Source organism: Rhinolophus sinicus, chromosome 3, assembly GCF_057876585.1.
Source record: "Rhinolophus sinicus isolate RSI-liver-muscle chromosome 3, RSI-T2T, whole genome shotgun sequence".
NCBI lineage: Eukaryota > Metazoa > Chordata > Mammalia > Chiroptera > Rhinolophidae > Rhinolophus > Rhinolophus sinicus.
This window is the reverse complement of record NC_142503.1, coordinates 137782396-137800541: the sequence shown is the minus strand read 5'-3', so window position 1 is coordinate 137800541 and position 18146 is coordinate 137782396. Positions and strand designations below refer to the sequence as shown.

General features: G+C 44.8%; 1 protein-coding gene across 4 annotated transcripts; it reads left to right on the top strand.

Moving 5' to 3' along the window:
* The first annotated feature begins 89 nt into the window (after positions 1-89).
* PPP1R14D (protein phosphatase 1 regulatory inhibitor subunit 14D) lies at positions 90-17922 on the top strand. 4 transcript variants are annotated; one of them, XM_019725469.3, is made up of 6 exons: positions 90-222; positions 8043-8091; positions 8559-8766; positions 17116-17199; positions 17404-17436; positions 17627-17922. In XM_019725469.3, the coding sequence occupies exons 2-6, from the start codon at positions 8075-8077 to the stop codon at positions 17690-17692; spliced, it is 408 nt and encodes a 135-aa protein (XP_019581028.1). In that variant the 5' UTR covers positions 90-222; positions 8043-8074; the 3' UTR covers positions 17693-17922. The 4 variants fall into 4 exon arrangements, with proteins under 4 accessions (XP_019581028.1, XP_019581023.1, XP_019581022.1 ...); XM_019725464.3 differs by lacking the exon at positions 8043-8091; XM_019725463.3 differs by lacking the exon at positions 8043-8091 and having other exon boundaries at positions 91-222; positions 8526-8766.
* The last annotated feature ends 224 nt before the right edge of the window (positions 17923-18146 follow it).

Genomic DNA, 18146 nt, shown 5'->3' with positions numbered 1-18146 from the left:
AGGAAGTGAAGGGGAGGGCTGCGGAGCAAGCAGCACCCCGGGAGTGAAGTGGGGCACGCGGGCCCGGCCCCCCCAAGCACGCTCCGGTGACCCGGCCGCCAAACCGACGGCCAGATGGATGGCTAAGGAGGTCACTTTTCCGGGCACACGCTCGAGCACAGAACAAAGGGCTAAACATGCTCCGATCCCGCTCCACCTCCAGGGCCCCGGTTACCTGCGCAGGTGAGTGGGGTGGGGCCGGGCCTGTTGAGGTTCCGGTCCCTACTTCCTGCGCTGCTCGGGCCACCGCTTCCGCCCAGGTGCCCAGAGCGGTGGGGATCGGCCACCTCCTCCCCCTAGTTTCTGGTGAAACTGAGTCAGAGCGGCCGGGGCGGAGTAGATATTAACCCCAGCGCCGCTGGCCTCGCCCACGCCCGGAGTGCCTCCGCTGGAGCTTCCCAGCCGAGTTTCCCGAGCACCTGCCCCGCAGCTCCAAGATCCCCGACCCCTCCCCCGCAGCCTGGTCCCTCCCAGAGAGGCGGAGGCCTGGGGGCGCTCTGCCCCGGGCCGCGTCCCTCGAGGCTGCCCTACGCAGCTCTCCACCTCGCTGGGATGGGGGGCCCTGCACCCGTATCCCTGGAGGCTCAGACACGCCAGGACTCTAGCGAAGTCCGGCACATGAGAGTTGGGCGTTCTGGTGCGGCTGCCTCCCGCCTCCTTTTCGGGCCCCGGCCAGCATTTCCAGCTCCAGGCCTGAGGCGCTTGTAAAGGGGCGGGGGGTGGAGAAATGGGGGAAAGCCCGGAGCGAATGACCTTGTCGTCGTCGTCAGCCCTCGGGAAATGTTTTCCATTTCGTGGAAGAGATCCCAGAAGCTGTGTGGCTGCACCTTTGTGAACTGGAATCTGGGTGCCTGCTCCTTTGTCACCGCCCTGGCCCGTCCTGGGAAAGCCCTCCTTTCTGCCAGAATGAGAAACTAAGGCGAGTTCCTGCTGCCAGGCTTCCCTGTTTGACGGCAGTGGTTCCCTGTTGTTTGAGGCCATTCCTCATCTTGTACTAACCTTTACTTTTGTTTACTTTCATGTCTGTCGGAACTGAGATCCTGTTTGCGCTCATGTGTCTGCTGTTCCTTCCCCTGAATCGCAGGTTTCTTCTCCTTCACCAAAGGGGTGCTCCCGGTCTAGAGGTGGCCACTTGCTTCCAGGGAAATGCCATCCTTGGAAGCTAGAGGTTCCAGCTCATGAAAGTCGCAGAGTTAATGACCTTCACAGAACCATGGACTCCTCATTGCTTTTCCTGAGTGAAGAACTCCTCTTAAAGACCATCCCATACAGAGCAAGACTGGTCCTATTAATTCTCTCCCATAGAGAGATTCTACACCTTTTCACCTTGACTTAACACCCCCCTCTCCCACCCAAAGAGAACATTCTTCTTAATTGGTCATCTAGAGCAACTTTGCCTACTAGGTCTTGTAGCCAACCCTTGGCTCATTTTCCTGGCTGAACAGCAACGTCTCCCAGTTGCCCACTTTATAGGGGGTGGGGGTGGGATCTGGGGTCTGTCTCCCTTTCTCTGGATTTTCTGTTTTTCCACAGCCCCTGGCACGGTGGTGGATGTAGGGCAATCAATGATGGTAATGCTGGGAATACAGCAAATGATTGTGCAGTTACTGGAGAGAAAGAGTTTTGTGATTTGATTCCTGCCTCCCCCAATACCTGATACATACAGGAATCCTAACACAGGAGACTATTACCTTATGGTAATATTACATTACCATAGATTTATCATTACTACATCCATTATCCATGCCATTACAAAACCTACTTCTTTCAAACACTGACAATGCCCAAATCCTGTTCCTCAGCACTTTCCACATATTGCCGCAGATGCTCAAAGCAAACCAAGAAAGTAGGTACTATTTTTATCCCTGTTTTACAGATGAGCAAACAGTCTCAGACAAGCGAACTAACTTGTCAAGTCACATGGCAGTTAGGTGACAGAGTGGGGACTAGAGTCCCAGCAGGCCCATTCCATTGCTACAGTGGGCTTTTCTGCTCTTGCAGTTCTGAGTTCAGATGCAAATTCCACCCTCAGATTCAACTTGCCTGAAATGAAAACTCATTTTCAAGTGGTAAGCAGCCACCATTAGTTGAGATGCTTACTGTGTGCCAATTGACATATATAATTGCTAATTCTCATGACAACTCTGAGATTAGTTTCCACTTTGCAAAGAAGCTTACTAACTCCATCAAGATCACATAAGAAGAGTGGGAGGCAAGGCTGGATAGGAGTTGAGCTTGTAGGCTTCACACTGAGACTACTGGGTTTAATTCCCTTTTCTGTCTCTTACTATTGGTGTGGCCTTAGGCAAGTTATTTAACCCCTCTGTGCCCTAGTCTCCTTGTTCACAAAATAGGGTTTCCTGGGGTTATAAGGATTAAATGAATGAATACAGAGAAAATAGTTGACACTGTGAGTGCTTAATAAATGTTACCTGGGAGAAAAGTGATAGAGCCAGAATTTTATCCCAAGTCTCTCTGACATTCAAACAAACAAACAAACAAACAAACAAACTACTTTTCCCACTATCTTATGCTGCTTCTTATATACTAAAAAGAAAAACTACATCTGAAGGGGAAAAAAGATAGTCCAACAAAGTGGTGAAAGTGATGGCATTTGAATGGTGGGAATACGGGGTAAGATCTTTTTAGTTTTTAAATTATTTCCCTTTAGTGAGCATGGAATGCTTCCATAAGGAAGAGAGAAATATGTCATGACAACCTCCACAGTCATCACATTTAGCCCCAAATCGCTCTGTCTCCACATTCTCTCCTGGCCTCACTGTCCCAGTTACTTAAGAGTTATCTGTGATCCCTGCCTTTCTTTGGGGTTTCCCTCCAAATGTCCAGCCAGCCCCTGCGTCCTGACAGTCTTTCTTGGTAATGGCTCACATCTATCCCTTCATGTCTATTGCTACTGCTGCCCTTGCTCTGGGCTCTGTGCCAGCTTCCAGATGGACTCCCAGCCACCCTGTGCACTGCATGAGGTTCCCTCCTCCAGCCCTGCCTTCCTCTCTCCTTCACCTATGCAGACCCTGGGTGACCCCCATGAGCCTCTCTGGCAGTGTGTACAGAGCCAGCTGTTCCCTGGATGAATGCATAAGGTTTCATTTGTGGCGAGGCTGTTTGGGGGCCTTAGTTAAAGCCCTTCCCTTTACATATAGGAAACAGGCCCAGAGATTTGTCCTTGATTTGTTCAGAGACATGTCGCTAGTATGTGGCAGAGGCCAACCCAGACGTCAGGTCTCTTGACTGTCAATCTTGGGTCCTTTCCATGATTCTGATCTACCTTTCTACAAAGCATTTCCAGATTATGTTGTTTTCTAATTCTATATTCCAAGCCCAAGGACAGGTGTCTGGATGAGTTAGCTCTTTTTTTTTAGACCATGTGGCTCACTCCCCCTTTGTGAACTTGGGGGGAAAAGAAGGCATGAGTTTATGCTATAGCCTTCATTCCCATTGGCCGTATCACCAGTACGAACCATTGCTCTTAGGAGTGGGTGATTTGGTAAAAAGATTCAGTCCTTAACACCACAACTAGAAAAGGAACACTGAGTGCCTTGTCTCAGATGGCGGTGTGGTGGTTTCTAGGGGTAGGTGTGGCGGATTGTCCACAAACATGGCCAGATAGTAGATCCAACCTCACCTTCCTGTATGTACAGGCTATTCTTCCTACCAAGAGGTGGCATCTATCTTTCCCTTCCCTTTGTTACTTGGCTTGGACCAATAGGACATAACAAAGTGGTGCCATGTGACTTCCAGGCCTCAAAGTGGTGCCCTGTGGCTTCCATTTTTCCCTCTTAGGACCAAGTGTGATACAAAGAAATTTGATCACCCTGCAGGAGAGAGAGGCCACTGGAAGATAGCAGGACCCTGGAGGATGAGAGACTCTTAGGGAGAGAGGGTCCAGCTATGTCACAGTCAACACCAGCCGAGGAGCATTCTTAGCCCCAGTCAAGCCGCCCCAGCAGAGATTAGCTGCACCTAAAATCCTCCCCAAGTTGCAGAATCATATGCACATAAATGGCTGTTTGTTTTCGCCTTTAAATTTTGGGGTGGTTTGTTATGTGGCAATAATAACTTGAAACAGAAGGATAATGTATTTACAGAATAAATTTTAGTTTTAATAATCTAAATGAAAGCCCACTAATTCCCTTGATAATGTAGAACCAAGATTTTTTTATAAGGAATTGTGGGGAAAGTAATGCAATAGGTGAGGCTGCTGTCATTGGTTTAATCTTTGTTTAAAGGTGACAGGTCCTCTCAGATACTGCTGCAGCCCTAAAAGGGACATTTTTGAAGAATTCTACTGATGTCAGCAATGTTCACAATAGGGCCGCCGGTGGCTCAGGCGGTTGGAGCTCCGTGTTCCTATCTCCAAAGGCTGCCGGTTTGATTCCCACATGGGCCAGTGAGCTCTCAACCACCAGGTTGCTGGTTCAACTCCTGTAAGGGATGGTGGGCAGTGCCCCCTGCAAGTAGAAAATGGCAACTGGACCTGGAGCTGAGCTGTGACATCCACAACTAAGATTGAAAGGACAACAACTTGACTTGGAAAAAAGGCCTGGAAATAAACACTGTTCCCCAATAAAGAATAAAGTCCCGTTCCCCTTCCCCAATAAAATCTTTTTTAAAAAATGTATTTCTTGAATAAAAACAATAGTTTTTAATGTTTCCCAAATAATTATATATATATATATATATATATATATATATATATATATATATATACACACACACATATATATATATAGCATTTTCTCAACTATGTTAAATATATATAGTTGAGAAAAGACCAGAAAGAAACTTGCCAGGATGTTAGCAATTGTGGTTTTTGTGTTGTGAGATTATGGGCAATTTTTAATGTTTTAGAAAATTTAGAAATGTTTCTAAAATGAACATGTTTTTCTTTTATAATAAAAATTTTTAGTAAGAGAAAGAAGAGGCATTTAAGAACAGCCTAGTTCTGATGGAGTCTGCCTACTGCCCATTTTATCCCACCATTGGACCCACGCCAGGTGAAGAGAGCAGGGCAGACTCTACCCATGCCCACACCTTCTCTGTTTCCCTGCCCTCATGTGGCTCTGCCATTGTGTTGGTTTTTTTCTTCCCATCTTACCTTGGATCTTGAATTCCCTTACCTTGGACAAATTTACTGATGAATGGTGACATGTGTAGGCCAGTGAGATGTGTCTCGATGCTGAGATGGAAAGATGTAAATAAGGAGCCTTAGATTATAAATAATGGGCATAACTAATTTGTGTGCCATTGAGTTTCACCAGGGCCGTGCTATGTGCTCATGAAGAATCCCACCAATTCCCTGTTGACAGATGAGGAAACAGGCTCAAAGAGGCTCCGTGCATGAACCTGTCTGTGTCCCTATGTAGGCATCCATGAAGTTGGCATATTCATGTGTCTCCAGTCCATCACCAAGTTCTGTTAAATACTACCCCCTAAATAGCTCTCAATCTGTTCACTTCATATTATTGACAACACTACCTGCCCCCGTCAAGCCCTACAGCAATGGTCTCCTAATTGGTTTTCTCCAGCCCTTCTGCACCCTCATCCTTTCTCTTCAACTGCCGGGGTTATCTTCTAGAAATTTAAATCTGTACCCAACCACCATTGCTTAAAATTTTGCAGTGATCCCCAATGCTCTTAGGATGGAGACAAAACTCCTTAAAATGGTTCACTGGGCCCTGTGGAGATCCCTCTATCCCTTCTGTCTCATGGCCCCCCTCTTCTCTCTGTTCTAGCCCCATGGACCTTCTCTTAGTTCCTTGTACTCACCATCTCACCACAGGGCCTTTGCATATGCTCTGCTTTCTGCTAGATCCATTCCTGTTGACCCCTGTGCCTAGTTAACTCCTACTCATCCTTCAGACCTCCTTTCAGATGTTACCACTTGCTAGATCACACCCTCAATAGACGTTCTTACAGCATCTTTTACCTTTTCTTCAGATCACTAAATATAGTTACAGTTTTACATTTAGTCAATTAGTTGATTGTTTGTTTATTTTCACACTAGACTGTAAGTTCCACAAAGGCAGGAACTGTTCTCTTTTGGATCACCAATCCCTGGTACTGAGCATATCGCTTGGCCTACTAGAGGAGATCATAAAATCTTTGTTAAATGAATGAGTTAATGAGTGAACAAAACCCATTGACTCTTCTGATCTGGTTCCTTTTCCTGAAAAGGCTACCAAGCCCTTCAGAAGACTGGAAGCAGAAGAGGGAGGTAACTATCATAATAATGCTTGCCCATCACAGAGTGTCAAAGTAATAGGAGAGTCTACAGGCTGCATTTTAGATGCCTCCCTTCCCCTGCTCATTCCCACCCTCTTCCAAAGAGGGCCAGAAAGGAAGCCACTGCAGAGAAGTCTCAGGGCCAGCCTTTGCCAGACAGAGCCTCACCAGGCAGGCAAGGGAGAATGGGAAGGTGAGGAAAGGAAGGAAATAGGAATCTACTGAGAAAGGACTCTGTTTTGGATACCATGCTAAATGTTTACATACATCATCTCATTGAATCCTCCCAAAACCCCATATTGCAGGTGAGAAAACAGACTTAAAAACTTTGTGAAACTTGAATGTCATAAAACCAATGCAGGGCAAAGCTGAGTTTGAATTCAGATGTCAGCCTTCCTCCAAAGTCTGGGCTTGTCCAGGCTTCCATCCTGGCCGCCAGCCCTCAAACGCCTCCTTTACTCTGTTAACTTAGGGCCTAAAGTTGGCCCTAAGGATTTACTTATCCGTTGGCCTTTGTCTAAAGCTGAGGTGTATGACGGTTGAAGTCGATAACTGGGAAACAGAAACTCAACATCATAAAGGCAACGGCTACCAGCCCTAAAAAGAAATATTTAAATAAAAATTGGAATGTGAAAAGTAAAGGAAATGGAGTTAATGTGAGTTAATTTCTCATCCTTCATATTTTGTCTAAAACAGACAAATTTATGATATTACATAAGGGGATAATGGTAGCCACAGGGGAACTAAAAACAGAAGCTGTTGGTGGGGGTTGCCTCTGGGGAGTAGAGCTGAGGAAAGGGGAGAAACTTTAATTTTTCATTTGTTTTTCCTTCTGAGCTGTTTATTTTTTATTTTTTTAATCATAGTGTTCTTCTGTAACTTTTCTAACAAGTTTAGAAATTTTTTATCACAAAGGACTAAACAGACAAAAATACCCTTCCTTTAGAATGCAAGTATGTCTAAAAGTAGTAGTCCTTACATCAGGGTAAAAGTTAGTCTGCAAGTTTCCTCTGTGTTAAGAAGGATGGAATCAGGGGAGGGTCATGTGATAATAAACATGGCTTCCTAAGCAGTTGCCTCTGGGGAACAGGAATTGGAGACACACTTGATAAATTTTCCTGTGCAAGTGCACTGGGCCAGGCTAAGCGAGGAGCCACTCTTCCCTCACATTCAGACACACCCAGACACAAAAGGGTCTCCATGAGGGCAACAGATAACTGATAGGTCGGCCAGTAAAGGAACACACATGGTCAGGCAAGTTAAGAAAGTTTTTATTGTAAGAGAGCAAGAGTTTATCCGGCTGAGCATCAGATGGCTACAGCCGGGCTGCATATCTAAAGCAGACTTGCTGCCCCGAAGGAGGGGTGAGGAGGGTTTTATAGCGACTGTGCTGACAGGGTAGCATTGTTTGAACAGAAAATGCTGACTGCCTGTGAGCCAGTAGCTGTTTTGTGGCGTTTTCTCTTATCACAAGTTTGGCTCTGTCTGCAGGTGCAGGCCAACAGACATTTTGTTGTGTGTTTTTTTTTTCATGTTGTTTTCTTGCAGACATGGCTCTGTCTGTAAGTCAAGGTCTCTGAGACCTAACTTTCAGAGACCTAACAGTAAGTCAAGGTCTCTGACATTCAGAGACCTACCAACAAACACCCCTCTAAATATCCCTGGAGGGACTGTCCCTCAAAAGTGCCATACTCTGAGCAGGAGCTTCTGCCTGCCAGGGACACTGCTCCTGCTGGTTCCATCTGACTGCCGTTTCTTAGGGGCTGGGTGGATCTAGGCCCAGGGAGGTGGAATGCAGAGGCTTCTCAGGTGAGTGTGACTCAGGTCCTGTTCCAGAGCTGGCCATAGAGCATAGATCACAGTCCTGCACCCCTCAGGACCCAAGGGCCCCTTCCTCCTCCCAAGGCATGGCACCGGCTTGACCTTTGCTCATCTGCAGTTTATGTCACTTTGGACCCCAGCAGCTGCAGAAAGGAAAGCTGGGGCACAACTCAGCTCAGGAGTGCCACTCTCTGGCAGCTAACAGCAGGGAGCCCAGAGTCTGGCATTCCCAGCACCAGACAAAGACCTGTTGATCTTTGACCCCTGCCTCTCCCAAAGCCTTGGCCCTGCCTTCCTCCCTCCCCCCTTTCTTCCCTGTGGGCCTCCTGTTCTCTGTCTCTTCACTTCCCTGGCACCCTTGCTCTAACTGGCAGTTTTTCCCAGCATCTTGCCCAGGCTAATCCTTCCATGCTGTCTTCAAGCCCAGCTTCCTGCACATCTCCCAACCCTGACAGGGAGAACCCAAGTAAGAAGGTCCAGTGGGCTTCTGGGAAGAGAAGGACGTCATCCACAGACTCAGACTCAAAGTCTTACGCTGACCCCTCCAAAGTGTCCAGATCCCGGAGACCCAGCCGGCTGACAGTGAAGTACGACCGGGGGCAGCTCCAGCGCTGGCTGGAGATGGAGCAATGGGTGGATTCGAAGGTTCAGGAGCTCTTCCAGGTGGGTAGCATGGGGAAGGGTGGGAGGACATGGGGGGCCTGGGGCCCAGCCAGAGGGCCGAGAGAGCCTGCTGGGAGATCTCAGGAAACGGGACATGGGTTTGCACCCAGAAATCTGGCCCCTGTGATCTGGACTGGGCCTCTGTCTTCATAATCTGGGGAAGGTCTTTTACCATCCCTGAGACTTAGTTTCCTAATTTCTAAAATGGGGTTATAAATGCCTGTCATATTTCCTTTTAGGACTTTTTGGATGCTTAAATGAGATAATAGAAGGGCTATTATTTTTTATTTTATGTCTTTATTTACTCTCATCTTCAACACATGTACATGGCTAGAGCTACATTGTCCAGTACTGCAGCTATCTGCCATGTGTATCTATTTAACTTCAAATGAATGACAATCACAGAAAATTATAAGTTCAGTTTCTCAGTCTCATAGCCACATTTCAAGTGCCCAACAGCCGCACGTGGCTAATGGCCACCATATTGTCAGCACAGATACAGAACGTTTTCATCGTCTCATCATAGGCAGCATTGGACTAGAACGTCAGAGTAACCATAGCTAACACCAGCAGCTGACCTAGCCTTGGCCCTGGCTCTGACTGACTTCCCTCAACCCCCACCCCCCTGAATAGGACGGGTCTTGGCCCTTTGTCATGAGAAGTGGCACTTTTTTATACCTCCAAATCGGGATCCTAGAGAAATGGCAACCGCTGCCTCAATGACAAGAATAACATTTTGAGCACTTAAGTATTTGCTAGGCATGGTGACCAGCATTTGACATGCATTATTTCAATTCAGCCTCCCCACGACTCCATTAGGTAGGCACTGTTTTACCATGGAGGAAATGGAGGCTTAGAGATGTGGAGTAAATAGCCCAAGGTCACACGACGAGGAAGCTGCCAGACCCGGAGCTGCAGCTGGGGCTCTGCCTCAGAACCTGAGCATTTATGTGAGCAGCTAGTGGTTCTCCACCCCTGAAGTACCTCAGAAAGGAGCCAGTGTCCTGGCTGCACCTCAACTGAATTTAATTTAGATCTATTAGGTTAGCGTAAAAGTAACCGCTGTTTAAAAGATGAAAAATAATTGCAAAAACCGCAATTACTTTTGCACCAACCTAATACTAGAGTGGGTCCCAAGCACTGGTCTTTTTTATAAGCTCTACAGTTGCTTCTAGCATGTGGCTGGCGGACAACCACTGCACCGAGCCAGAAACCAAGAGTCCTCCTTCATATGCCACGGTTCTTGTTTCTCCTTCTTCTTGACTCAGGTCTTTGTTTTCTCTTTGGAGGCAGTGGGGGCCTGTGATTTTTCCAAGTAAGGGCTGTCTGAGCAGCCCTGTGGTTGGGCGTGGGGAAGAGTGATACCGTGGCCCAGGCTCACTGGGTCATGTGTCACTTTGGTCCAGGTGTTGACCATGTCCCCTGCAGCATCCTGGGCCCACTCATGGAGGGTGGGACATGCCCTGGAGCTGGAGCAGGAGAGGCACATTTTCTTGGCCTGTGTCTGCTCTGACCTTGCAAGACACCTCCACTGCCTTTCACTACCGCCCGCAACCTTCCTTTCGGAATCAGTTTCGATTTCAGAATTGTTGTGCACTTGTCTGAAAAGTCTCGTATTTCAGACACCGCAGGGCAAATCCTTCTGGGCATCACAGAACCATGTTTTACAAGATTAAGGCACGGGGTGGGGGTGGGGGGAGAAGACTGTACAATAATGAGTTCATAACATTGGAAAACAGGACACGTGGGAGGACCACTCCCAGGCAATGACCAAAATAAAATACCTGGCACGCAGTTGCCATAGCAATTGTCCAAAGGTGCCAGGTAGCAGCAGTTCCTCTCCCAATCCCTGCTCATTTCAGCAGGAAGAAGCCAAGTGGCTGGGAAAGCTCCAGGTGACTGGTCACCTTGGGCAGAGATGGAGGCAACACAGTCTCCCGGCTTACCCTACCCCAGTTCTACCTTCACAGAGCCCCTGGACACCCACCAGGGCTCTCCTCAATGTGCCTACCTTAAATGGCATCCCTGGGAATGGTTCTGGGGATGCATCACTACTTATTTAGTTTTTATACTGGGACCCAATCTTCCTTTGTTGGAGGGTCCCACCTCTTCTCCCTAGGTGTACAGCCTGTTTTGAGGTCTTCAGAGGAGCCAAATCTGGGTTCAACAAAATAAATAGATTTGGGCCCCTAGATCTTCTATTGTCCAGAGGTAATGTGGGTTTGGCTTCTAAGTAGGGACATAAACACTCATAACTTTCTCCTGTTTTACAAAGACTCTTGCTCAACCATGTGCCCCCCTCTAGTTACCGTCTCCTATTTCATGTATCCTTTACAACAAGTCTCCTTAAAGAGTTTGTCCACATTCACATCCTTTGCTTAACTTTCCCCTTCCTATCACCATTCAAACCACCGAAATCTGCCTTATGTTCCCACCACTCTATTGAGAGCTCTTGCCAAGGTCACCGATCACTTGGGATGAGATCTAATGTACATATTAGTAGGGGACACCATTGACCACCCCAGATTTTTGAAACATTTCTATAGCTTCCATGACACTATCTTTTCCTGGTGGCATCTGGCATTTTGATGCAGCCCTCTTGGTGTGGTGAGATTTTAAGAAACAATCTATTAAGCTTCCAACTTTAAGAAAGTATTGTCAGGGTGGCCGGTTAGCTCAGTTGGTTAGAGCGTGGTGCTAATAACACCAAGGTTGCCAGTTCAATCCCCGTATGGGCCACTGTGAGCTGCGCCCTCCTTAAAAAAAAAAAAAAAAATTATTGTCAATGAATATGTCAAATAAACATCGTTAGCTCATTTCTGAGTCTTACTCTATTGCTGGTACTGTGGCAGAGATCAGGAGAAAAGGGGACTGAGTAAGTAGTGGAGGTGAGAAAGGGGTCAAATCAGGCAGCATCTGGCAGGAAACCACTACGTGTAATAGTCACATGTGTACTACACTTGTTCATCTCAGCAGATGTTTGATATATCTGCTCATTTTCTGAGAATTCACAATGTACTTAAGGAAAGGAATATTTAGATTATTATATGAACCCATATTCCCAACTCCAGACTGCAGTGGCAATCTGACACTCAGTAATATACGTACCTTATATTCAATATACATATAGTTAACATCATAAGTGATATAAAAATTATTTTTAGGCTGCACTAATACTTTTTTAGAGGCAGAATTCTAATCATTAGAATATATTTTTATTATTTGACCCCCCCCTCCACCTTCTGGGATTCCAATTATACATATGTTAGACCACTTGATATCATCCCACAGGTCACCAAAACTCTGATCTGTTCCCTTCTTTTTCACCTCAAGGGTTTTTTTTCTTTCTGCACTTAATTTTTGACTAGTTTCATTGGCTATATCTTCAAGTTCAACAGGTGCTATTTCTGCAGTGTCAAATATGCTATGAATTCAATCCAGTAAATTTTTTATTTAAAATATTGTATTTTCCATCTCTAGATGCTCCATTTGATTCTCATATCTTTTATTTCTCTCATTTCTATGTTCATGTTTTCCTTGTCTGATAATTCTATCATCTCTATCATTTCCAGGTCTGCTTTTATTAACTGAGTTTTCTCCTGGTTATAGGTTACATTTCCTGTTTCTTGGCAGAATTAGTGATTTTTGACTGGGTACTGGATTGTATTGTGAATTTTATGTTGTTGAGTAACTGTAAATAAAGACTGTTGGGCTTTGTCCTGGTAGGTAGCTTAGTTATTTGTGGTTCAGTTTGATCCTTCTGAGACTTGTTTTTTAAGCTCCATTAGCAAGAGTCTAGAGTAGCCTTTAATCTAGAAACTAATTTACCTTAATAGTAAAGCATGGCCATCTGAGGTCTCTGCTGAATCTCTGCATGATCATTGATGACTGTCTATGTATTCTGGCTGAGTGGAATTTTGATTTGTCTCCAGTCCTCTGCGAGGTCTGAAACTTTTCATCTCTGTACTCTCAGTGCCTCATAGGACCTGGCCTTGTGAAGTTTACCCTATGAATGTGCATCTTGTGTTCAGCAAAGACTCAAGAGACCCCTTATGCAGATTTCTAGAGGTCTCTGTCTTTATAACGCCCTCCTCTCCAGAACTTTGTCCAGCAACTTCCAGTCACCTCTACCCTGAATTTTGATCTCTGTCATATCAATTTAGCAAGACCACTGTGTTCTACTTGGGCTCTTTCTCTCAACTCTGTCATCTGGAAATTTCCTCCAGGAAGAAAGCCGGGGCAATTATAGAGTTTACGTTTTTCATTTCCCTTTTCTCTCAGGTAGTCCCGAGTTATCTGTTGTCCAATGTCTGAAAATGTGGTTCATATAGTTTTGTCTAATTTTATAGTTATTTATGTTGGGAGAAGAAATATGGTTCCTGTTACTCCATCAGGACCAGAAGCATAAATAACTCTTGCTCAGCCTTCTGATCTCAGATTAGAGGGCATTTCTTCCAGGAAGCCTTCCTAAACCCCAGGCTTGGTGAGGTTCCCTTTCCATGTGTTGTCATAGTATCTCATCACAGTGCTTATCCCCCTATTTGCACCTGTCTTTTTATTTGTCTATATCCCTCAGGAGACTATAAGCTTTTCAAGGGCAGTATGATGTGTGTCTGTCTTGCTACTATGGCCCCAACACTCATCACAGTGCTTGGTGCATAGAATGCTCTCAATAGATATGCATTAGATGAATGAATGCTGAATCAGATGAGCTAGAAACCAAGGAAGCAAAGGGGAAACTCTGGAGTTTAGGGTGAAAGAGCTAACTTAGAACCCTAGCACTGTTTATTTTTCAGAAAGTACTGAAGGACCAAAACTGTGAACAGTGGTTACCCCTTGGCAGTGGGAAGAGTGAGAGGATAGATGAGCCTTTTTTTTCTTTTTAAATTAACTTTACAAGGCCTGACAATTAAGTTCACAAACGTTGCACCGATGTTGCTAACCATTTTTGATAGGGTTTTTTCATTATGAATTTGTACCAGCTGGACAACACAGTTAACCAATTTACTATTTGGAAGTGCTGAAAAGGCTGCATGGAAAAGTTACACCACCTGAACTTTTTGCCAACAATTCATGGCTCTTGCCTCACGACAATGCACCAGCTCACACGGCACTGTCTGTGAGGGAGTTTTTAGCTCGTAAACAAAAACTGTATTGGAACACCCTCCCTACTCATCTGATCTGGCCCCCAGTGACTTCTTTCTTTACCTGAAGATAAAGGAAATATTGAAAGGAAGACATTTTAATGACATTCAGGACATCAAGTGTAATATGATGACAGCTCTGATGGCCATTGCAGAAAGAGTTCTGAAACTGCTTTGAAGGGGGACTAGGTGCTGGCCTCAGTGCATAGCTTCTCAAAGGGAGTACTTCGAAGGTGACCATAGTGATAGTGATATTCAGCGATGGGGTATGTAGCACTTTCTGGGATGAGTTCGTGAACTTAATTGTCTGACTGGCAGAGAGTAAAATTTGCCCATTTGAAATCTATATTTGAATACACTTGCCATATGTATCCACTACCCTAATCAAGATATGGGACACTTCCCCCAATAGCACTTACCTTTAAACAAATTATACAACTTAGTTACTCAGTACATCTGTTTTTATTATGTCTCCCCAGCTGCCCTTAACATGTAGACTCTTCGAGGGCAGGATCTTTCTTTTGTTCACTGAAGTTCCCAAGTTCACAATGCTGAATTGATAGTAGTCATTTGATACATATTTGTTGAATAAATTCCAAAGGATTAAATAATAAAGTCGAAAAGGTAAAGTTATCAAACCTCTAGAAAAATGTGAAGGCGAATATCAAATATTTATCCAAGTCAGTATGGAAAGAACTTGCTAAGCATTAAAAAAAGGAAGCAAAACCTAAACTGGAAAAGGCCATTAGATTCAACTCTATAGACACATATGCTTATTTCCCCAACCCCTCCCCCAAACACAAATGATATTTCTCTCATATGTGGAATGCTAGAGCTAATCTGAAAGTTTCTTTTTTTGAAAAGACTTTAGATCGGTAAGAAAAAACTGAACAAATTAATAGGAAAATGGATAAGGCAGCCGTTCTTGAAGTGTGTTCTGGTGACTCCAGGGACCCCCAAGATCCTTTCAGGGCTCCATGATTATTTCCATAATAATACTAAGATGTTATTTGCCTTTTTCACTATGTTGACATTTGCACTGATGATGCAAAAGCAATGGTGACCCTTTGCATGAATCAAGAAAGTGACACCAACGTGTACCAGTAACCACGTTCTCCACCACCACACCGCTTTTACTGAAGAAAGTCCTTGATAAAGCGGTAAAAAAATTATTAAGCTGATTAAATCTTGGCCCTGGAGTTCCCATCTTTTTTTAAATAGATTTTTATTTTTAGAGCAGTTTAGGTTCACCGTAGAAGTGAGCAGAAAGTATGGAGAGTTCCCATATCCCTGCTGTCCCCATACAAGAGTAGTGTCCCCAACTAGCAGCATTCCCCACTAGAGCAGTGAATTAGCTACAGTTGGTGAACTTATATCAAAACACCATAATCACCTAAAGTCCATATTGTGTATTAGGATTCATTCTTGGTGTTACACATTCTATGGGTTTCGATGAATGTACATTGACATGTATCCACCACTATAATTTCATACAGAGAGTATCACTGCCCTAAAAATCCTGTGCTCCACCTCTTTCTCCCGCCCGACCCCCTAACCACTGATCTTTTTGCCTTTTCCAGAATCTCATATAGTTGTAATTATACAGCATGTAGCCTGTTCAGATTGGCTTCTTTCGCTTAGTAATATGCATTTAAGTTTCCTCCATGTCTTTTCATGGCTTGATAGCTCATTTTGTTTTAGCGCTGAATAATATTCCATTGTCTGGAGGTACCATGGTTTGTTATCCATTTATCTCCTGAAGGACATCTTGGTTGTATCCAAGTTTGGGCAATTATAAATAAAGCTGCTATAAGCATTTGTGTGCGGTTTTTGGTATGTGGACATTTTCAATTCATTTGGGTAAATACCAAGAAACACAATAGCTGGATTGTATGGAAAGAGTGTGTTTAGTTTTGTAAGAAACTGATAAACTGTCTTCTAAAGTGGCTGTACGGCTTTGCATTCCCACCAGCAATGAATGAAAGTTCCCATTGCTCTGCATCCTTCCCAGCATTTGGTGTTGTCAGTGTTTTGGATTTTTTACCATTTTAATAGGTGTGTAGAGGTATCTCATTGTTGCTTTAATTTGCAGTTCCCTCATGACATATGATGTTGAGTATCTTCTCGTATGCTATTTGCCATCTGAATATCTTCTTTGGTGAGGTATCTGTTTAGATCTTTTGCCCATTTTTTAATTGGGTTGTTCATTTATTATTGTTGAGTTTTAAGAGTTCTTTATATATTTTGGATAACAGTCCATTATGAGATATATCTTTTGCAAATATTTTCTCCCAGTCTGTAACTTATCTTCTTAGTCCCTTGGACTTCTTTCATTTTTAATTATATAAACTCTGTATTGTTTAAAATTTTTAATGACTATAATAACTTTTAAAGACAACTTTATTGAGATATCATTCACATACCACACAATTCACCCCTTTAAAGTGTACAATTCAGTGGTTTTAAGTATCTTCACAGGGTTGTACAACGATCACAATCTAATTTTAGGCCATTTTATCACCTAAAAGAAACTGTGTAGCCATTAGCAGTCACACCTCATTCCCTACCACCACCACTCCCTAAGAAATCACTAATCTACTTTATGTCTCTGTAGATTTATCTATTCTGGACATTTCATATAAATTAAATCACATAATATGTGGCCTTTCATAACTAGTTTCTTTCACTAACAATGTTTTCTAGGCTCATCCGTGTTGTAGCAAGAATCAGAGCTTTGTTCCTTCTCATTGAGAAGTAATGGTGTATGGCTGCGTCATATTCTATTTATCCCTTCATCAGTTGACGGGCGTTTGGGTTGTTTTCACATTTTGGCTATTATGGTTCATGCTGCTATGAACATTCATGTGCAAATTTCTGTGTGGACATATGTTTTCATTTCTCTTGGGAATCCACCCGACAGTAGAATTGCTGGGTCAGATGATAACCTTATATTTAACATTTTAAGGAACTGCCAAACAGCTTTCCAAAGGAGCTGCACCACTTTTCAATGTATATAACAATGTATATAACAATGTATATAACTTTTGAATTAAAAAGACATTCTTTTTAAAGAACCCTAGCGCTGTTTCAGGTAGAACACAGGTGTTCAGTAACTAAAGTGAGAAATAGGTGAGCTCCTGACAGTAAATTTCACTCCAGCACCACCTGGCCAGGCCCCTCTGAGCCCCATGTGATTCCCAAACAGGATCAACCAACTCCTTCTGAGCCTGAGATTGACCTGGAGGCTCTCATGGAACTGCCCACAGAAGAGCAGAAGACTCAGTTGGAGGTAGAATGGGGCGCTGGGCCCTGGGCTCAGGGGCTGGGGGCTGGAAACTGGGCTTGGACCAAGGGAATCCCAGGAACCCAGACTCTGCCTCCTTGGTTAGAGTGGGGAGAACCAAATCAGAGGGAAGAATTTCTGAAAGACTGATTTGGGGCTGTGGGAAAATGCTGTGTCTCGGGGACCCACTGTCTGCTCTCTTCTGCCCAGGCTATTCTCCGAGACTGCACCCGCCCCACAGAGGTAAGGATGCCCTGCTGATCTGTGGGTAAGAGGAGACCCAGTGGGGACGCAGCTAATGAATGGAAACCTTGGCCCTGGGTCTTTCTCCTCTTCCCTGGCTCTGGGGATATGGGGTGGGAGGGAGATTAGGGAAGGCAGTGTGGTCGGTCGGCTTATCCCCATGATTTAATCTCACCCGTTTCTCTCTCAGCCTTTTATCTCTGAGCTACTCAATCAACTCAAGAAACTCCGGAGACTCAGTCGGCCTCAGAAATAAACCTTCAGCAGCCTCAGCACTGCCAGGCCTGCCATGAACCTCCAGATCCTGGGCTGAGAGGGAAATAGCTCCTCAGGACACACAAGGAACATGGAAGATGAGGGACATTTGGACACCCCTAGTGTATGTACAGTCACAGCTGGCTCCTGTCAGCTGGGCTTTCTGGAAGCCACGACTGGCACCCAGTGCTTTCCTTGGCAGCCAAGTGGATAAAACCTTTAGGAGCCCCAGCTGGAGTGTGGAGCATATCTGTGCTGAGGGACGGGGGAGGGAGAGGGTGAAGTGATATAGCAGAAGGCCAGCATCCTGAGTCATTCCACTATCCACACACCTCATCCATCCATCCCTCCCTCTCTCCATCCAAATCGGCCTTAAGAATGAAAGTCATGGTTCTGCTTCAGAGAGATGACAATCTAGCAAGGCCTAGAGGCTAAGACACGAAGCACGCTGCATC